Source organism: Coregonus lavaretus (genome assembly GCF_964263955.1).
Source record: "Coregonus lavaretus genome assembly, chromosome: 18".
Classification (NCBI taxonomy): domain Eukaryota; kingdom Metazoa; phylum Chordata; class Actinopteri; order Salmoniformes; family Salmonidae; genus Coregonus; species Coregonus lavaretus.
In genome coordinates, this window is record NC_140005.1 from 30,873,863 (window position 1) to 30,896,530 (window position 22,668).

General features: G+C 43.0%; 1 protein-coding gene across 1 annotated transcript in view; it reads right to left on the reverse strand.

The window, feature by feature from the left end:
• Nucleotides 1-630: 630 nt before the first annotated feature.
• Nucleotides 631-22,668, reverse strand: part of LOC311146126 (cysteine-rich motor neuron 1 protein) — a 128,257-nt gene continuing 106,219 nt past the window's right edge. The window contains exons 10-17 of the mRNA XM_084182601.1: nucleotides 19,733-19,854; nucleotides 18,509-18,721; nucleotides 17,894-18,109; nucleotides 15,973-16,194; nucleotides 15,307-15,495; nucleotides 13,573-13,695; nucleotides 7,372-7,562; nucleotides 631-4,789 (exon numbers count right to left, since the gene is read on the reverse strand). Of these exons, the coding sequence (XP_084038727.1) occupies nucleotides 4,604-4,789; nucleotides 7,372-7,562; nucleotides 13,573-13,695; nucleotides 15,307-15,495; nucleotides 15,973-16,194; nucleotides 17,894-18,109; nucleotides 18,509-18,721; nucleotides 19,733-19,854 (1,462 nt within the window). The 3' untranslated portion in view covers nucleotides 631-4,603. The remainder of the gene's footprint in view (nucleotides 4,790-7,371; nucleotides 7,563-13,572; nucleotides 13,696-15,306; nucleotides 15,496-15,972; nucleotides 16,195-17,893; nucleotides 18,110-18,508; nucleotides 18,722-19,732; nucleotides 19,855-22,668) is intronic.

The following is a 22,668-nucleotide window of genomic DNA, read 5'->3' on the forward strand; positions in this document are numbered from 1 at the left end:
TGTATTCGGCGCTTGTGGCAAATAAAATTTGATTTGATTTGACGTAGAAAAATTATATAAAAAATAAATGCCACTTAGCGGACACTTCTATCCAAAGTGACTTACAGAACAGTGAGTGCATACATTTGTAGTATGTGTATGTGATCCCTGCGGGAGTTGAACCCTCAACCTTGCGCTACTCTTACTTACTGAGCCATTCAGGGCCAGGTATCACTTAGCAGACAACTGGAAGTGGGTCACACATTATTTATCTGCCTTATGTGTCTGATAAAAGGTTTTGGTACTATAGCATTCAGCCCATTTACTGAGTCAGTGCTCGCTATATGGGTTGACCTATAGGTGTCTTTTCAAAGTGCTGTATTTGGAATCATGCTTTTGTACCTCTTGGAAACATTTATTTGATTGAATCTATCCTCTAGTCTTCATCTGAACACACAGTGATTTCTGCCTCAAGCAGAAAATAAGAGAAATGCGCAGCTTTTCGACATTTTCTGTTTGAGGCAGAAATCACTGTGGGTTCAGAGGAGATGGACAGGTTGGGGTCAAATTCCCAGAGAGGTAAGAATGACAACACCAGTACTATTAATACTAATAATGATTGTACTGAACAGCCACACGTCTGTTTTCAAATTATTTATTGTGCTGCAAAGAAACAAACAAAAACAATACAAGAACTTGCAAAATAATCTGCTGTGCTACGGGAAATTCAGAGTCAAATCTTCATCTATCCTCTTTATGAATCTTGTTTTTGCAATATCATCATTATCAATATCAACATATTTTTATTTTTACATAAGCATGAAACAACAGTAATATACAGCCTATAAAGGGGATTGGTAGTTGTGTCAATTAAAGGAGTAAAGGGAAAGAATGGGGACAAAGAGATATCACTCCCATCTCAAAGGCCTATCTTTATTGGAACAGAGGAACAGGCTCATCAGGTCGTCAGGCTTTTGTGCTTGGACAAGGCAGATCTAGCCTGATCCCAGATCTGTTCGTGTTGTTTAGCTAGCCAACTCCTATGGTCGTTGTCACACTGCGTGACAGTCAAAGTGCATGACAATGTCCAAAGGAGTTGGCAAGACAGCACAAACAGATCTGGGATCAGGCTAAGGCAGGTCCATATGTGACCAACAACCCTGATTAAAGATGGGGAAGCTTGTGATCCTCCAACTTCTCCACCTGCCTAAAGTACAACCTTATTTAAACGCTCTCTGAGACCAACACAACACCAAAACAGTTTCACAATTTCAGCTGCATTATCATTTAAGCTCATATTATGTTCATGTTCAATTACCTTGCTCATTAATAAATTATTTCGGTCATTTAACACAATAAATTAAATCATTTTTTTTCTCTTTCTTTCCAACCATGTTTTTTGTGTGTTTATTTTTGTTTTGGCAAGTGATACTCAAGTATTTACAACAATACTTGGAGGATGCACTGAAAAATACAAAGATTTCACCCTGTAAGACCCATTGTGAATAAGATGCATATTCTGTAGCAGCACTTTACTCAACCATAGGAGTTGTAGTGCCACATCCTGCAACCTACAGCCAAGTCATATAAGAACTCAGCCAGTCAATGTGATGCGAGTATAATAGAACTTATGGTCCTTAATCAAATCTATTATTCATCACTTCAACGATCTCAACTTATGTGGATTTAAGTCGGGTTTGAATAATGTGGTTTGTGTCCAGATGATAGACCTGCATATAATGGTCGGAGAATCAAACCAATCAACTGTTCTTTGAAACATACAGTACCTGTTGGTTATACAGTAGATTTGATGTTTTTCCTATGTTTGGAGAAAACATAGAACAAGAGCAAGCTTCAGCTGCAATTACTTTTTTGAAAGTTAAATATTTCTCCCTCTCGCTCTTGTCAGAAATCAGCGGCGCAACTTTAGTTTTAGAGGTGGGGGGGACATCTTTATTTAAAAAATAATAATAATTCAGTCGGATAAACACTCCAAACAGCCTAACCGACCGCTCGGAGGCGTCCGCATAGTCCTAAAGCACACTGTTGCCTTGTTTTGTATCACATTCCAATGATAAAACTTGGGGGGGACAAAAATGCGATCTCCCCAGTGAAAGTTGCACCCCTGTCAGAAATACTGACCTATAAACAGAAATGCAGTGCCTGTATACAGTAACTGTGATTTGGCTCTGTAGGATTATAACTAGTCTCTTGTTTTTACAGTTCTACATTAAACAACAAGTACGCAGCGTTTTAAGTTGTGGTTTTGTAGATCAAATATTCAGAAGCAATTGGAACCTAATCGTAACACTGGATCTCACAGGGCTCAGAAAAAAACTAAGGGCAACTCTTTCAATGAAAATAGGTTATTTTCTATATAAAAGTGCCCAGATGTATGATTCTACTTACATTTATGTCAGACAGATTAAGATACACCCAAGTCAAACTATCACAAGTCGACTACTACCCCTCCCTTCCTCCATCCTTCCATCCCACCCTCTCTCCCAGAGCTTATGTCCACACACTTTCCAGTAGTTCTGACATCCAAAGCGAATGAAAGAGAAGAATAAAAGATTGAGAGAGCCTGGTACTGCTCAGCCCAGAACTCACTTGTCATTATATGGTTGGCATTTTGGACATTGCTTCATTCAGGGAAGCAGATTGACACAAATAGATAGGGAACTCACAGACCAATCAAACAAAGCCCTCATGGACATACAATGGGTTTTTTGAAAAAGAAAATGAAACTGACATCAAATAAATGAGAAAAAAAAGATTGGTGTTCGCCTTTTTTCTGTCCTGTCTCTATCACTCCTCTTTCTGACCTTTTTCAAACAAGCAAGGCAAATGGAATGCTTGTTCTCATCATGTTTTCCATTATTAGATCACATCTCTTTTCTCAATCATAAATACATTCAATAGGAAATTAATGAAGAAATGTACATGTGAAGAAAACAAATATTGTATGTATGCATGTGTGTTAACACACGTACATACATGCATACACAACATACATACACACATACATATATAGTCACACAATATTTCATGTCTTTTTCAGTAATATGTACATAAGTGTTCCTATAATGTTTTAAACCAATTTATGCAAAGAATAAAAGAACACAAAGGTGCTTGGGTAATATTACGTGATGCAACAGCCTCCAGAAGAGGAGACTGTTAGTCTCACAGCCAGTAAAACAAAACAAAAGGAGGAGAAAAATATCAAAGAGCTACTTTACCGTAGCTCGTCATCAGAGACCCCAAGAGAAAATACATTTGAATATATTCTTTGATACTACATTTCCTTGTATTCTCAGTGTTTCCTAAAGGAGCTAAAGAGTATCTCTATGTATGTGTGACTCAGTGGAAAACGGGACTTACAGAAACAAAGTAGCACTTGTAAAGCATATGCTGAAGTCCTCAAGAAATACACTAGCTTAATTCTGCCTTTACCAACCTGAACCCCTTTATTCTTTATCCAAATAAAAGACACCATTGTTTGGAGTGTGTGAAAGTGAGAGTAAACCTCCCCTTTGATGTTAAATACATTTTGCCAAAAGATGATGGAGATTTGAAAGTGACAAGGAAAATAAGAAAATCTAACAAAAAGAAACATATTACAAATCCAATCGACAGACCAGGGAGAACAACAGCCTGGTGATGGAGTGAGTGACGCTTCTTCTTCTTTCTTTCCACTTCCTTTCCAACAGGTGACGTTCCACAGGAAAAGAAAAGACAACAAGGCAATTTTGATGTTTTCAAAGGAGGAATAGTCCAGCTTGAACAGACCTGAGAGAGGTGTTCAGTTGAGTTCTGTCTGTGACGGGGTCTACAGTATCTGACCTCTCTTTCTTTTTCTTGTTCTCTCTCTTTCGTCTGAGCGCCACATAAAGTCCGGCAGTCGTCAGTCCGTCCTGCCATGGTTTAGCTCAGCTCAGACAGGCCATAAAGTTCCTCTAGCCTCTCTCTCACAGGGTGTGTTTTTTATGTTACAGACAGTCAGAGGAGCTTTGGTTCTAAAAGTTCAGTGTTCAACAGAAAACACTAGCTTGGATTATTCGGTTTATCTCTTCAAAGGCCTTTTTCAAGGAAGCAGGAATGCAGGAAAAATACCATAGCTTGAAAAATACCCAGTTTGTCCTAATCCCAAAGATGTATATCTAACTTTACACACACACACACACACATGCGCATGCCTCCACCACACACACCAAACACACTTGTAACACTCACTCGCAGTATAATAATAATCTAGGGAAAGTCTAGATTCTGGTTCTCCCATTGTGTTAGCTATAGTTTCAAATCATCATAATCCTATTCTATTTTGTTTGGTTTGTTTTTCATCTTCAGGAGATTGTCAATTCTCTGTCTGTTCTTTTTTTGTTTGGAGTGATCTTTGCTAGTTTGATATGTCAGTTCTGTTTTTGTTTGGAGTGATCTTTGCTAGTTTGCTAGTTATTTTCTCATCTTATAGGTTTGGTGACATTTGTCTGTCCGTCTGTGGTAAGTCATAGTTGTTGTGACGGTACTGTAGGTAAGGTGCTCTCTCATTCTCTCTCTCTCTGGTTTTGGCTGCTTGCTGACTGCTGAGTACAGGACGCGAGGCGATGCCAGTCTCTCTGTCTCACTGAGTCTGGTAGAAGTTGTCGGCCTGCAGGTTGTTGAAGTTGTTTTGTTTCTGCATACTGTAGTAACCGCTGTACCTAGAGTCAGGGTCGGCGATCCGGAGCATGCGTTGAGAACTGTCCACCTGCACCTTGGTACCTTTCTGGCAGCCCACATACACCAGCTGGTTGTTGAGGCAGGTGGGCTATAGAGGACACACACACACACATTTAGTTACCTCCAGAGATCACAATCTAGTTAGGCTCAGAGCCTTAGATATGGATATTATTTGTATATTCATATTATATTATATTATGAGCAGCATCTCCTGCTCATCATTACTATATAGCTAGGCAATGTAATATTTCTATGTAATAGTAATATTTTTTGACATTCAATTAGTTCTATATTCAAAAGTATAGATATTGATCAAGTATGCTTCCCCATAAGCTGCTGATATGATATTCTCTGGCATTTTATACCGTCAACTATACTAGAACAACAGCACACAGCCTGCAGTAAAGTAGTACAGAAACCAACCAGGCATACAGTGCATTCGGAAAGTATTCAGACCCCTTCCCTTTTTCCACATTTTGTTACGTTACAGCCTTATTCTAAAATTGATTAAATAAAAACATGTCCTCATCAATCTGCACACAATACCCCATAATGACAAAGCGAAAACAGGTTTTTAGAATTGTTTGCAAATTTATAAAAAATTAAAAACAGAAATACCTTATTTACATAAGTATTCAGACCCTTTGCTATGAGACTCGAAATTGAGCTCAGGTGCATCCTGTTTACATTGATCATCTTTGAGCTGTTTCTACAACTTGATTGGAGTCCACCTGTGGTAAATTCAATTGATTGGACATGATTTGGAAAGGCACACACCTGTCTATATAAGGTCCCACAGTTGACAGTGCATGTCAGAGCAAAAACCAAGCCATGAGGTCGAAGGAATTGTCCATAGAGCTCTGAGACAGGATTGTGTTAAGGCACAGATCTGGGGAAGGGTACCAACATTTTTTACAGCATTGAAGGTCCCCAAGAACACAGTGGTCTCCATCATTGTTATATATTTTTTTTACCACCTGTATTCTCCCCAATTTCCTGATATCCAATTGCGATCCAATTATGATCTTGTCTCATCGCTGCAACTCCCCAATGGGCTCGGGAGAGGCGAGGGTCGAGTCATGCGCCCTCCGAAACATGACCCGCCAAACTGTGCTCCTTAACACCTGTCCGCTTAATCCGGAAGCCAGCTGCACCGTTCAACTGACGACCGAAGTCAGCCTACAGGCGCCCGGCCAGCCACAAGGAGTCGCTAGAGCGCGATGAGCCAAGTAAAGCCCCCCCGGCCAAACCCTCCCCTAACCCGGATGACGCTGGGCCAATTGTGTGCCGCCCTATTGGACTCCCGGTCACGGCCAGTTATGACACAGCCTGGGATCGAACCCGGGTCTGTAGTGATGCCTCAAGCACTGCGATGCACTGCCTTAGACCGCTGCGCCACTCGGGAGACCGGCCTCCAACATTCTTAAATGGAAGAAGTTTGGAACCACCAAGACTCTTCCTAGAGCTGGCCGCCTGGTTAAACTGAGCAATCGGGGGAGAATGGCCTTGGTCAGGGAGGTGACCAAGAACCCGATGGTCACTCTGACAGAGCTCCTGAGCTCCTCTGTGGAGATGGGAGAACCTTCCAGTAGGACAACCATCTCTGCAGCACTCCACCAATCAGGCTTTTATGGTAGAGCGGCCAGACGGAAGCCACTCCTCAGTAAAAGGCACATGACAGCCCGCTTGGAGTTTGCCAAAAGGCACCTAAAGGACTCTCAGACCATGAGAAACAAGATTATCTGGTCTGATGAAACCAAGATTGAAGTCTTTGGCCTGAATGCCAAGCCTCACGTCTGGAAGAAACCTGGCACCATCCCTACGGTGAAGCATGGTGGTGGCAGCATCATGCTGTGGGGATGGTTGTCAGCGGCAGGGGAGATTAGTCAGGATCGAGGAAAGATGAACGGAGCAAAGTACAGAGAGATCCTTGATGAAATACTGCTCTAGAGCGCTCAGGACCTCAGACTGGGGCGAAGGTTCACCTTCCAACAGGACAACGACCCGAAACACACAGCCAAGACAACGCAGGACTGCCTTCGGGACAAGTCTCTGAATGTCCTTGAGTGGCCCAGCCAGAACCCGGACTTGAACCCGATCGTTGTGCAGCGACGCAGCGACGCTCCCCATCCAACATGACAGAGCTTGAGAGGATCTGCAGAGAAGAATGGGAGAAACTCCCCAAATACAGGTGTGCCAAGCTTGTAGCGTCATACCCAAGAAGACTCGAGGCTGTAATCGCTGCCAAAGGTGCTTGAACAAAGTACTGAGTAAAGGGTCTGAATACTTATGTAAATGTGATATTACCATTTTGTATTTTTAATACATTTGCTAAAATTTCTAAAAACCTGTTTTTGCTTTGTCATTGTGAGGTATTTTGTGTAAATTGATGAGGGGAAAAAAACAATTTAATCCATTTTAGAATAAGGCTGTAACGTAACAAAATGTGGAAAAAGTCAAGGGGTCTGTCCCCCCTGTAGCTCAGTTGGTAGAGCATGGCGCTTGCAACGCCAGGGTTGTGGGTTCGTTTCCCACGGGGGGCCAGTATGAAAATGTATGCACTCACTAACTGTAAGTCGCTCTGGATAAGAGCGTCTGCTAAATGACTAAAATGTAAATGTCTGAATACTTTCCGAATGCACTGTAAATATGGGTAATGTCTCCCCCTACCTTAGTGGGGGTGCGATAGCAGAGCACAGGGATCCACTGCTTCTTCTGGTTGACGTAGAGCAGAGCTGTGATGGTGAACAGCATCATGACGATGGGCAGTGCCACCCATGCCACAGAGTGCAGTGTGGTGTCCTCACTGGGAACTGGGGTCTTCCCATCTAGATAGGGCATTTGGAGACTACCAAAGTCCCCTGTGACATAGGGAGCACACAAACATTATGAGACACAAAACCTGTCTGTATAATGGGATGTTGGGATGTTTATATATAATCCTCATACCATTGGTAGATGCCGTGTAGGATTTCAGAAAATACTTTTTTATGTCTTAAGAAACTGCTGTTGTAACCTTGAGGACGATACAGCAATCTCACATGGTATGTGTATCACTTCAAAACGTAAGTGTGCTAGAAACTGAACAATAATGTGGTATCCTAACCAGCAACACTCCAACAACACTAGACACGTCTTGGCATAGCAGAGTTATGGATAATTGAATCAGTCCCTAGATTGCAGTTAAAAGGAAACAGCAGACTCTGTTCCAGGATGAAGAGATACATATGGACGCCTGCAAAAACATTTAGCAGCTACAGCTGCACCATGGAGACAGACACTCTAGATTCCTCTCCACCACTGCACCTGCTAATGATGGTGATATGACAAGTATGTATTTGTATTTGTATTTTGTATTATAATAAACTCTTCCTGGGGTCCAGCAAAATTAAGGCAGTTATACATTTTAAAAACGTTACAATACATTCATAACAGATTTCACAACATATTAAGTGTGTGCCCTCAGGCCTCTACTCTACTACCACATATCTATAATACAAAATCCATGTGTACATATGTGTATAGTGCGTATGTTATCAAGTGTTTGTATGCATGTGTCTACAGTGAGGGAAAAAAGTATTTTATCCCCTGCTGATTTTGTATGTTTGCCCACTGACAAAGAAATGATCAGTCTATAATTTTAATGGTAGGTTTATTTGAACAGTGAGAGACAGAATAACAACAAAAAAATCCAGAAAAACGCATGTCAAAAATGTTATAAATTGATTTGCATTTTAATGAGGGAAATAAGTATTTGACCCCCTCTCAATCAGAAAGATTTCTGGCTCTTAAAGAGAGGAGTGCTTCTAATCTCAGCTTGTTACCTGTATAAAAGACACCTGTCCACAGAAGCAATCAATCAATCAGATTACAAACTCTCCACCATGGCCAAGACCAAAGAGCTCTCCAAGGATGTCAGGGACAAGATTATAGACCTACACAAGGCTGGAATGGGCTACAAGACCATCGCCAAGCAGCTTGGTGAGAAGGTGACAACATTTGGTTTGATTATTCGCAAATGGAAGAAACACAAAAGAACTGTCAATCTCCCTCGGCCTGGGGCTCCATGCAAGATCTCACCACGTGGAGTTGCAATGATCATGAGAACGTTGAGGAATCAGCCCAGAACTACACGGGAGGATCTTGTCAATGATCTCAAGGCAGCTGGGACCATAGTCACCAAGAAAACAATTGGTAACACACTACGCCGTGAAGGACTGAAATCTTGCAGCGCCCGCAAGGTCCCCCTGCTCAAGAAAGCACATATACATGCCCGTCTAAAGTTTGCCAATGAACATCTGAATGATTCAGAGGAGAACTGGGTGAAAGTGTTGTGATCAGATGAGACCAAAATCGAGCTCTTTGGCATCAACTCAACTCGCCGTGTTTGGAGGAGGAGGAATGCTGCCTATGACCCCAAGAACACCATCCCCACCGTCAAACATGGAGGTGGAAACATTATGCTTTGGGGGTGTTTTTCTGATAAGGGGACAGGACAACTTCACTGCATCAAAGGGACGATGGACGGGGCCATGTACCGTCAAATCTTGGGTGAGAACCTCCTTCCCTCAGCCAGGGCATTGAAAATGGGTCGTGGATGGGTATTCCAGCATGACAATGACCCAAAAACACACGGCCAAGGCAACAAAGGAGTGGCTCAAGAAGAAGCACATTAAAGTCCTGGAGTGGCCTAGCCAGTCTCCAGACCTTAATCCCATAGAAAATCTGTGGAGGGAGCTGAAGGTTCGAGTTGCCAAACGTTAGCCTCGAAACCTTAATGACTTGGAGAAGATCTGCAAAGAGGAGTGGAACAAAATCCCTCCTGAGATGTGTGCAAACCTGGTGGCCAACTACAAGAAACGTCTGACCTCTGTGATTGCCAACAAGGTTTTTGCCACCAAGTACCAAGTCATGTTTTGCAGAGGAGTCAAATACTTATTTCCCTCATTAAAATGCAAATCAATTCATAACATTTTTGACATGAGTTTTTCTGGATTTCTTTGTTGTTATTCTGTCTCTCACTGTTCAAATAAACCTACCATTAAAATTATAGACTGATCATGTCTTTGTCAGTGGGCAAACATACAAAATCAGCAGGGGATCAAATACCTTTTTCCCTCACTGTATGTTTGTGTTGCTTTACAGTCCCCTCTGTTCCATAAGGTGTATTTTTATCTGTTTTTTTAATCTAATTTTACTGCTGTCATGAGTTACTTGATATGAAATAGAGTTCCATGTAGTCATGGCTCTATGTAGTACTGTGCGCCTCCCATCGTCTGTTCTTGACTTGGAGACTGTGAAGAGACCTCTGGTGACATGTCTTGTCGGGTATGTATTGGTGTCTGAGCTGTGTGCCAGTAGTTCAAACAGACAGCTCGGTGCATTCAACATGTCAATACCTCTCACAAATACAAGTAGTGACGAAGTCAATCTCTCCTCCACTTTGAGCCAGGAGAGATTGACATGCATATTATTAATGTTAGCTCTCTGTGTACATCCGAGGGCCAGCCGTGCTGCCCTGTTCTGAGCCAATTGCAATTTTCCTAAGTCCGTCTTTGTGGCACCTGACCACACGACTGAACAGTAGTCCAGGTGTGACAAAACTAGGGCCTGTAGGACCTGCCTTGTTGATAGTGCTGTTAAGAATGCAGAGCAGCGCTTTATTATAGACAGACTTCTCCCCATCCTAGCTACTGTTGTATCAATATGTTTTGACCATGACAGTTTACAATCCAGGGTTACTCCAAGCAATTTAGTCTCCTCAACTTGCTCAATTTCCACATTATTCATTACAAGATTTAGTTGAGGTTTAGGGTTTGGTAAATTATTTGTCCCAAATACAATGCTTTTAGTTTTTGAAATATTTAGGACTAACTTATTCCTTGCCACCCATTCTGAAACTAATTGCAGCTCTTTGTTAAGTGTTGCTGTCATTTCAGTCGCTGTACATCCACATACATAGACACACTGGCTTTATTCAAAGCCAGTGGTATGTCGTTAGTAAAGATTGAAAAAAGTAAGGGGCCTAGACAGCTGCCCTGGGGAATTCCTGATTATGCCTGGATTTTGTTGGATAGGCTTCCATTAAAGAACACCCTCTGTGTTTTGTTAGACAGATAACTCTTTATCCACAACATAGCAGAGGGTGCAAAGCCATAACACATACGTTTTTCCAGCAACAGACTATGATGGATAATGTCAAAAGCCGCACTGAAGTCTAACAAAACAGCCCCCACAATCTTTTTATCATCAATTTCTCTCAGCCAATCATCAGTCATTTGTCAAACACAATTTCTTACAAAAGTTTACTAAGGGTTGATAACAGGCTGATTGGTCGGCTATTTGAGCCAGTTAAGGGGACTTTACTATTCTTAGGTAGGGGAATAACTTTTGCTTCCCTCCAGGCCTGAGGGCACATACTTTCTAGTATGCTCAAATTTCTAGTAGGCTTAAATACGCTATTATCCTCAGTAATTTTCCATCCAAGTTGTCAGACCCCGGTGGCTTGTCATTGTTGATCGACAATAATAATTTTTGCACCTCTACCACACTTACTTTACGGAATTTCATAATTTGGTCAGATATACTTGGATGTGTAGTGTCAGCGTTTGTTGCTGGCATGTCATGTTTGCTAATCTTGCCAATGAAAAAATAATTAAAGTAGTTGGCAATATCAGTGGGTTTTGTGATGAATGAGCCATCTGATTCAATGAATGATGGAGCGTAGTTTGCCTTTTTGCCCATTTCATTTAAGGTGCTCCAAAGCTTTTTACTATCATTCTGTCATTTATCATGTTTCATAGTGTAGTTTCTTCTTCTTTTTATTCAGTTTAGTCACATGATTTCTCAATTTACAGTACGTTTGCCAATCGGTTGTACATCCAGACATATTTGCCATCTCTTTTGCCTCATCCCTCTCAACCATATAATTTTTTAATTCCTCATCAATCCACAGGGATTTAACAGTTTTTACAGTCATTTTCTTAATGGGTGCATGCTTATTAGTAACTGGGATAAGCAATTTCATAAATGTGTCAAGTGCAGCGTCTGGTTGCTTGTCATTACACACCACAGACCAACAAATATTATTCACATCAACAACATAGGAATCACTACAAAACTTATTGTATGACCTCTTATACACAATATTAGGCCCAGCCTTTGGAACTTCGGTTTTCCTAGATATGGCTACTATACTGTGATCACTACATCCGATGGATTTGGATACTGCTTTCAAACAAATTTCTGCAGCATTAGTAAAGATATGATCAATACATGTTGATGATTTCATTCCTGTACTGTTTGTAACTACACTGGTAGGTTGATTGATAACCTGAACCAGGTTGCAGGCACTAGTTACATTTTGAAGCTTTCTCTTGAGTGGGCAGCCTGATGAAAGCCAGTCAATATTTAAATTACCCAGAAAGTATACCTCTCTATTGATATCACATATATTATCAAGCATTTCACACATGTTATCCAGATACTGACTGTTAGCACTTGGTGGTCTATCGCAGCTCCCTTCCAGAATGGGCTTTAGGTGAGGCAGGTGAACCTGTAGCCATATTACTTCAAGAGTATTTAACATGAGATCCTCTCTAAGCTTTACAGGAATGTTGTTCTGAATATAGACCGCAACACCGGCCCCGTTGGCATTTCTGTATTTTCTGTAAATGTTATAACCTTGTATTTCTACCACTGTATCATCAAAGGTATTATCTAAGTGAGTTTCAGAATATGAATGTCATCTGTTACTAGCAAATTATTGATTTAATGAACCTTGTTTCTTAAGCTACATATGTTAACATGGGCTATGTTTAACACTTTTCTGGGATGCTTGATTATTTTTCTTGCTTTACTGGGAAGCTTAGCAGAGGTAGACATACTCAGGTAATTTTTTATTAGTGCAGGGTGAGCTGCACACAGTGGACTTCCTACTAGGGCACACCACCTCAGTGCTAACAGTATTACTCTGGTTCATAGCCATATGATTACTGCATACAATAGCTGTAGGATCAGCAGAGGCATTCCGGGCAGTAAGAGGGACATAAATTAGGTTATTTACATTGTGTCTTCCAACGCCCCTATGATAATGTACATTTGCTGAATCATTATGACAACACAGCGACACAATGGTAGGGATTAAATGAGCTGGACTCATTGTCACAACGCAGCCTTATAATGCTGTGAAAGGATCCAGAAACCCAAATGATTTGGGTGGATCCCATCCTCCTTATATTACGAGCTTTGTTTCCAGAAGGTATCAAAAGTGTCAATAAATGTTACACCTACAGAGCTACAATAGTCTCGTAGCCAGTTATGGAGGGCTAAAAGTCTGCTGAACCATTCAATGCCACGATTTAGAGAGGGCAGAGGGCCAGATATTATGTGGCATTTGTTGGTGTCAAGTAGGAACCCAATCAGTTCTTTAAAATCCATCTTCAGCTGTTCTGAGCTGCCCTTCATAATGTCATTTGACCCCACAGGAACCATGACAGTATCTGTGTGTGTGTGTGTGTGTGTGTGTGTGTGTATGTGTGTGTGTTTGTTTCATTATCCTTGTGGGGACCAAAAATCCTCGTAAGGATAGTAAAACAAGGAAAATTCGGACAAGTGGGGACATTTTGCTGGTCCCCACAATGAAAGGGGCTATTTTAGGCTTAGGGGTTAAGTTTAGGGTTAGGGTTACAATTAGGGGTAGAATTAGGGTTAGGGGTTAGGTTTAGGGTTAGGCTTTAGGGCTACGGGTTAAGGTTAGGGAAAATAGCATTTTGAATGGGAATCAATTGTTTGGGGTGTGTGTGTGTTAGGGAGTAGGGGAGCTTTTTTAGCAGCATGACAGACCAGGAAGTGTTTGATTTTAAATCTGACCTCTGAACTGGGGCATGATGTCGTTCTCACTGCGTGTGGGCCAGACAGGCTGGTGCTGCTTCCTGTCTCCGTGCTGGTCTGTCTTCTCGATTGGCACGTTGGTGGGGGCTGGTGCGTACATCTCTATGAGGTAACATAATATGGAAACACGTGATTAGGAAAAGACGAGAGAGAGAGAGAGAGAGAGAGAGAGAGAGAGAGAGAGAGAGAGAGAGAGAGAGAGAGAGAGAGAGAGAGAGAGAGAGAGAGAGGAATACTAATAATAAGAGGTGTTGAAATAACAGTGAGTGGTGAGTGACCTTTGGCTTTTCATTAATTGAGCCTGACTTTGAGAAAAGAGGGGATGTTTTGCATTTCATTGCCACCCAATCACATCTAGGGATTAAATTACCCAGTCTCATCTTGTGGGCCCTCTTCTCCAACTGTTCAACCAGCTATTGTTAGGCTCCACAACCATGGCTGCCATTATGCGGGCAGTGCAGCAGACCTGGGTTTAATAGGGTTTGTTTTCTTTCAAATACTTTGTGCTTTACTCTAGTCTGCCTAGAGTGCCAGGTGGGTGGGTGGGATTTTCACTTTCGGCACTACTATTGGTTCCATTAAGTCAGCCAAGCTCAATCAAGTGTAGATAAAGTATTTTAAATGATTTCTAATAGTATTTGAACCCAGCTGGTGTGAATTACGGGCAGTGGAGTTCTCCACAGAGCTCTGCTCTGAGTTTTATAATTACACTACTGCTGCATCTCATCGATCCAGGGCTGAGCGGTGACATAGAGAACAGAGAGGGAGCTATGATCAATGCTATTATCTAGCCTTAGCAAAGCATGTTAATTCACCACACAGCCCAGTAAAACCCTAATCCCTCCATTAAATTATTAATATCAATGAAGGTGTGTTTGCTGTGGTTGTCCTCCTCAATTACAACTCATTACTTAACAGTCAACCAAATAAATATTTAAGGGACATGGTGTGAATACATAGCAACAATGGGAGGACATCTGCACTCTTTTATAGTCCTTTCAAAATAGTGAAGGGAATATGTTCGGGATAATCAACGAGGGGCTATTCCACAGAGTTGTATTATTTTCCAGAGAACACATAGAGCTCTGAGTTGATTATCCCTTTTATACCATGGCTATAATTTAACACATTTGCCGCTAGAAATGTGTTCATTTACCGCTAGAAATGTGTTCATTTACAGGTAGAAATGTATTCAACATCCACTGAAGTAGCTGGCAAGTTTATAGATAGCTCCAGTAGTTGCCTTGGTAACCAAACAAACAGACTTGTTAGTTTAGCTAACCAAATCTTCAGTCCTAGCTTGCTATTATTCAACAATGCTAATAATGTTTTCAATTCGACTTTTGCTTTCAAAAGCAGCTCAAACATAGAACATGTAAGAATGAAATATAGCCATTGAATTCTACCGTGCTGATATACCGTGTGCTATATGGAAATAATGCACGCTCTAGAATGCCTTTAAAGCCAATCAGAAATGAGTATTCAACAATGCTATGGTATAAATAGCAGTAATATTGATGACCAGACAATTCACATTTTGCAAGGGCGTGTGTGTGTGTGTGTGTGTGTGTGTGTGTGTGTGTGTGTGTGTGTGTGTGTGTGTGTGTGTAAGTGTGGAATTCATTAGAGGCAATTAGAGTGAACGGCAACAACACACACACACACACACACACACACACACACACACACACACACACACAAACATACACACACCTGCACACATGGGGCAGCAGCTGCCCTCCACTATGGTGGGTTGGTGGCATGGCAGGGCGGGGCAGCTGACAGTAGAGCAGAGGGTCTGTCCCTGAAGGCAGTAGCAGTGTGTACAGCTGTCTATGTCCCAGCGCTCCTCGTCCGCATACGTCTTCCCATTGAAGTGGCACACGGCTCGCGGTGTGGCATCTGTCAGGAGACACAGGAGAAGATCAAATAGGATCCTCTGAGACAGGTAAACATATGGAAGATACTCATTCAGTAAACACGCAAACACAGACACACACGCAGACACACATACACACACACACACAAACATGCATATGCACGCAAGCACACACGCACATGTTTGTTTTACTATCCTTGTGGGGACCAAACATTTTAGGGTTAGGTTTATTCCCTAACCCTTAACTTAATCCTAACCTTAACCCCTAACCCTAACTCCTAACCCTAATTGTAACCCTACCCCTAATTGTAACCCTAAACCTAACCACTAAGACTAGAATAGCCTTTTCCCTTGTGGGGACTGGCGAAATTCTGGTCCCCACAAGGATAGTAAAACCTGCTTACTCAGCTTATCTCCCCACATTGTCTATAGTACAGGTAGGTCCAATTATCTGTGTGTGTGTGTGTGTGTGTGGGTGTCCCTGCATGTGTTCAGCATACCGAGGCAATAGGGGCAGCACTGTCCTTTACGCAGCACGGGCCTGGCACAGCCAACGGGTGGGCAGGACTCTGAGAAGCAGCTGATCTGTCCATCCAGACACACACAGCTGGAGCAGGTGTTGGGCTTCCAGGACTCTGCTGCCAGGAAGATGTCCCCCTCCTCGTTCCTGCAGTAGCTGGGCATGCTGTCATTACTGGGAGACTGGGGAGTGATGGGCTCGTCTATAGAGGAGAGAGGAGACACACACACAGGCTGGCAGGGACGCACACACACACAGTCAGGATCAACTGACTGCACTGTATACACTGTAAATACTCAGTCAGGTATGCTTTTAAAGATGTGTTCTTTAAATGTGACTGTAGCTCTTGGAATCCAACAGAGCAGCGAAGAACGGGCTCATCTGACAAGAATACATGAGTTGGATTCCAGGGCTTAAAATATTGATGACATTCAAGTGGTAGAATGTTCATCTTCGCGTCTTTGGTTTATTCAGCTAAAACATCTCAAACAAACAGCTTAAAGTTGCAATATGTAACTTTTTGGGCAACCTGACCAAATTCACCTAGAAATGTAAGTTATAGATCTGTCATTCTCATTGAAAGCAAGTCTAAGAAGTGGTATATCTGTTCTATGTGTACTATTTCTATACATCCCATTCTTAAGTTTTGTTTTTACATCTTTTACTTTCGGTTTTGTACACCAGCTTCAAACAGCTGAAAATACAATATTTGTGGTTATGGAAAATATATTTCACAGTGGTTTAGATGGTACAATGATTCTCTACACTATCCTTGTTTTGTCAAATAAACTGAAATTAGGCAAACTATTAGAATTTTAGCAACCAAGAAATGCGGAGTGATTTCTGCATAGTGCATCTTTAAGAGATGGAAACAAACAAAAATATCCATGTGAAAGTTGAGTTGGTGGCCTTCCAGGCATCTCTGTGCTGTTACACTGTTTTACTGTGACAGAGGCCCAAAGCAACGCTGTCTGTTTCACGTTTGGTTTGGTTTGCTATGTCTCCATTTTCTCATGCACTATTCATGTCTAGAGTTCCATAACTTATGCATTATGCACATTCTTCTTGTTTTTCCTCGCTCTCTCTCTACAGAGTTTGATTCTGGGCTCCAATCTGTGTTTTTCTTTCAGCTGTTTACCGTCAGAAAAAAACTATTTGTGCTCTCTCTCTCTCTCTCTCTCTCTCTCTCTCTCTCTCTCTCTCTCTCTCTCTCTCTCTCTCTCTCTCTCTCTCTCTCTCTCTCTCTCATTCTCTCCCAGTCTCTCTCTCTCTCTCTCTCTCTCCCTCTCTCCCTCTCCCTCTCTCCCTCTCTCCCAGTGTCTCTCTCTCTCTCCCTCTCTCTCCCTCTCTCCCTCTCCCTCTCTCCCTCTCCCAGTGTCTCTCTCTCTCTCTCTCTCTCTCTCCCTCTCTCCCTCTCCCTCTCCCTCTCTCTCTCTCTCTCTCTCCCTCTCCCTCTCCCTCTCCCTCTCTCCCTCTCCCTCTCTCCCTCTCCCAGTGTCTCTCTCTCTCTCTCTCTGGCATAAACATCTGGCCATCCCTCTCTAGTTTGTTATGCCAGGCATACTATTGTTGTGCAGCCGTATTGTTGTATTGGAAATAGAGCCAAGGCAAATAGTAAACATTATTAATAGCATCTCTCCCAATGCCAGGTCTGTGCAGCTATAATTTACTTTAGGACCTCAGCTCAGTCAAGACAATCTTGAGACACTATCCCCCTTCACATTCATCACTACCTTTTATATACGGCTTAGGGCTTAGGCTGCGTTTAAGCATAATGATAAGGCTGCCGTTCTCTATTATAAAACCATACTATACTTGCCACACAGACTCTGTATATAGAGACTCAAAGACCCATAGTGTTTCAAAGCCAACTCGAGTAACAAATGGCTACTCAAACTCACCTGGGCAGTGGGGGCAGCAGGAGTCTTGCGTTCTGATTGGGCTCTGGCAGAGCAGGGGCGGGCACACCTCTGTCTCACACAGGACACGCCCACTGTGACAGGTGCACTGGGTGCAGGCGTCGATGTTCCACGTCTCCCCCTCCACAAAGTACTCTCCCCCCGGGGCCAGACACACTGACGAGTCTCCCAGGTCTGGCTTGTGGGAGCTAGGCTCCTCTGAGGGAGGAGAACGGAAGAGTGAGCACAGGGTCAAAGGTGAAACATATTGGAAACAGCTTTTTCATTAGTGTGTACTGTATTATGAACAGTATCTACTATGACACAATGAAGAGGATGGGAAAATGGGCAATATCTTTTTTTGAAGAATTTCAGCTTAGGTTGTTTACCCCCCCCCCTCCCCCACCCCCCCATAAAAAAAAATTAAGAAAAGTGGTTGTCCCACTGGCTATAAGTTGAATGCACCAATTTGTAAGTTGCTCTGGATAAGAGCGTCTGCTAAATTATGTAAATGTAAATGTAAATGATTTCAGGTATACACACCAACTAGCCTATCTAAGAATAGCCTACTACCAGTGCACAGTTTCTTCCTTATTTCATTAGGTTTAGGTTCCTTACCTGGGCAGGATGGGCAGCACTGTCCATCCCATATGGCAGGGCTGTCGCAGGCTGGTACGGGGCACGAGATGAGGGTACACATCTCCCTGCCACTGTGGCAATAACAGTCCCGGCAGCCATCATGCCAGTTCTCCCCGTTCTCGTGCTGTCTTCCATCCATGGACAGACATGAACCCATTTTCACTGAAGGGGCGACTGACGAGGAGCTCTGGTCTGGAAGACAAGTTTTAGAGATACAACTACCAGCATAACCCAAACCCTTACACTGTAAAGTACACTCTTAGAATAAAAGGTGCTATCTAGAACCTAAAAGGGTTATTTGACTGTCCCCATAGGAGAACCCTTTGAAGAACCATTTATGATTCCAGGTAGACAGCTGAAGAACCCCTTTGGAACCCTTTTTTCTAGTTGACAGGTGTACAGTTTTAGGCGGACCAATCACTGACTGGCTTACTGTAGCAGGGGCCAACCAATCACTGACTGGCTTACAGGATCTTGGGCCAACCAGGATCAGATCATTATCATGGAGAGAAAAAATCACCTTGATTAAAATCCTGTCTGAGATTCTGAGCCATATGGGGACAGATGCCCAATTTTACCAATTCAAAAGAGAATGTGTTTTGGACCCTCATTCATTAATATTTCACAGGGAGTTCATTATTTAGTGCAAATCATAGCAGAACACAAGAGGAGTATCAATAATACATCTGTGTGGAGGAGCTGACCCCGGCCTGCCATCTGGTTGCACCAACAGTTGGCCTTAAAAAAAGACCAAAAATGTAACAATATATCCCTAATGGTACCCTATTCCCTATATAGTATACTACTTTTGACCAGGGCCCATCAAAACTAGTACACTTTAAAGGGAATAGGGTGCCTTTCAGGACACATCCTTAGTCATATTCTATGCCCTCAACATCTATCAAAACAAAAGTCGACAAAAGTTTGGTTCTTTCTGATGGTGAAGGTAGCTGACTATGATGAGAACAAAAAGAATAACCAGATGGCCTGTCTGGCAGCACGAGACTACTCCAGACAACTCTCTATGGGTGTAATATGTGAAACAGGAAAACAGCAGAATAGTTAGAAAGTTTAGGTACTGGTAGTGGTTCTCCAAGTCTGACAGGGGAAAGAGAGGAGAGAGTTTGGAGAAAATAATCATTATTAGCAGCATCTAAATGATGAATGCATAAGTATCAAAGGTTCTCAATAGATGGCACTCACCTCTGCACTGGCACTTCAGACAGCCCAACTCGTCCTGCTGGAAGCCCATTGGACAGGCTTTGTCACAAGGTAACTCTGGACACTTCTTACAGCGGCAGATATCACAACCATGCTTGTTCTTTCTGATGGGGGTAGAGAGGAAGAGAGAGAGGAAGAGAGAGAGGGAGAGAGAGCGAAAGAGAGAGAGAGGTTAACATCACTTATTCATAAGGTTAGAAAATATAGGTCCAGTATATACAGTGGGGAAAAAAAGTATTTAGTCAGCCACCAATTGTGCAAGTTCTCCAACTTAAAAAGATGAGAGAGGCCTGTAATTTTCATCATAGGTACACGTCAACTATGACAGACAAAATGAGGGAAAAAAATCCAGAAAATCACATTGTAGGATTTTTTATGAATTTATTTGCAAATTATGGTGGAAAATAAGTATTTGGTCAATAACAAAAGTTTCTCAATACTTTGTTATATACCCTTTGTTGGCAATGACACAGGTCAAACGTTTTCTGTAAGTCTTCACAAGGTTTTCACACACTGTTGCTGGTATTTTGGCCCATTCCTCCATGCAGATCTCCTCTAGAGCAGTGATGTTTTGGGGCTGTCGCTGGGCAACACGGACTTTCAACTCCCTCCAAAGATTTTCTATGGAGACTGGCTAGGCCACTCCAGGACCTTGAAATGCTTCTTACGAAGCCACTCCTTCGTTGCCCGGGCGGTGTGTTTGGGATCATTGTCATGCTGAAAGACCCAGCCACGTTTCATCTTCAATGCCCTTGCTGATGGAAGGAGGTTTTCACTCAAAATCTCACGATACATGGCCCCATTCATTCTTTCCTTTACACGGATCAGTCGTCCTGGTCCCTTTGCAGAAAAACAGCCCCAAAGCATGATGTTTCCACCCCCATGCTTCACAGTAGGTATGGTGTTCTTTGGATGCAACTCAGCATTCTTTGTCCTCCAAACACGACGAGTTGAGTTTATACCAAAAAGTTATATTTTGGTTTCTTCTGACCATATGACATTCTCCCAATCCTCTTCTGGATCATCCAAATGCACTCTAGCAAACTTCAGACGGGCCTAGACATGTACTGGCTTAAGCAGGGGGACACGTCTGGCACTGCAGGATTTGAGTCCCTGGCGGCGTAGTGTGTTACTGATGGTAGGCTTTGTTACTTTGGTCCCAGCTCTCTGCAGGTCATTCACTAGGTCCCCCCATGTGGTTCTGGGATTTTTGCTCACCGTTCTTGTGATCATTTTGACCCCACGGGGTGAGATCTTGCGTGGAGCCCCAGATCGAGGGAGATTATCAGTGGTCTTGTATGTCTTCCATTTCCTAATAATTGCTCCCACAGTTGATTTCTTCAAACCAAGCTGCTTACCTATTGCAGATTCAGTCTTCCCAGCCTGGTGCAGGTCTACAATTTTGTTTCTGGTGTCCTTTGACAGCTCTTTGGTCTTGGCCATAGTGGAGTTTGGAGTGTGACTGTTTGAGGTTGTGGACAGGTGTCTTTTATACTGATAACAAGTTCAAACAGGTGCCATTAATACAGGTAACGAGTGGAGGACAGAGGAGCCTCTTAAAGAAGAAGTTACAGGTCTGTGAGAGCCAGAAATCTTGCTTGTTTGTAGGTGACCAAATACTTATTTTCCACCATAATTTGCAAATAAATTCATAAAACATCCTACAATGTGATTTTCTGGATTTTTTTTCCTCAATTTGTCTGTCATAGTTGACGTGTACCTATGATGAAAATTACAGGCCTCTCTCATCTTTTTAAGTGGGAGAATTGGTGGCTGACTAAATACTTTTTTCCCCACTGTATGCTACAGTATCTGAAATGGATAGCCTATAAAATCCACCTTTGCTGAGTGTGATGGCCCATGTCCACTAGGGATGATGTCAGGTGATAAAACAACAATGGCCATTCATTTTCAATGGAAGAAAAGCGATGAGAAGCGAAGTGACCGGGGGACCGTGGGGCGATGCGAACATATCGTGGGAGCGTGAACAGGGCGAAAAGCTGAAAGCTGAACTTTATACAAATACTCAGCAATATCGCGGCGCAATAGACCAATCGAAGCGCACTATAGCTTCCAGCCCCTACTGGATTGGCTGTTGATACCTATCACTACCTAGCATGCTGTTGGCTTGCTAGCAACCACATTACAAGCCACTCTGGACAAAGCTAGCATGGCTAGGCGAAGCATTGCTGGTTATAGATCACAGCCTTGAGGGTGGTCAAAATGGCCATCTCGGTGGGTGTTGCAGTGAGGATCCTGGACTTCCTGACGGGCCGCCCACAGGCGGTGAGGGTAGGCAAAAACACATTGTCATGCTAACCATCAACACGGGGGCCCCTCGGGTGTGTGCTTAGTCTCCTCCTGTACTCCCTGTTTACCCAGGACTGCATGGCCGCACACGACTCCAACACCATTATCAAATTTGCTGACGACACGACGGTGGTAGGACTGATCACCGATGACGATGAGACAGCCTACAGGGAGGAGGTCAGAGACCTGGCAGTGTGGTGCCAGGACCACAACCTCTCCCTCAATGTCAGTAAGACAAAGGAGCTGGTCGTGGACTACAGGAAACAGAGGGGCGAGCATGCCCCCATTCACATCGATGGGGCTGTAGTGGAGCGGGTCGAGAGCTTCAAGTTCCTCGGTGTCCACATCACTAAGGAATTAACATGGTCCACACACACACCCACACAGTTGGGAAGAGGGCACGTCAGCGCCTCTTCCCCCTCAGGAGGCTGACATTTTTTATACAGCTGCATCATTGAGAACATCTTGACTGGCTGCATCACCGCTTGGTGCGGCAACTGCAGGGCACCCGACCGCAAGGCGCTACAGAGGGTGGTGAGTATGGCCCAGTACATCACTGGGGCCGAACTCCCTGCCATCCAGGACCTCTACCCCAGGCAGTGTCAGAG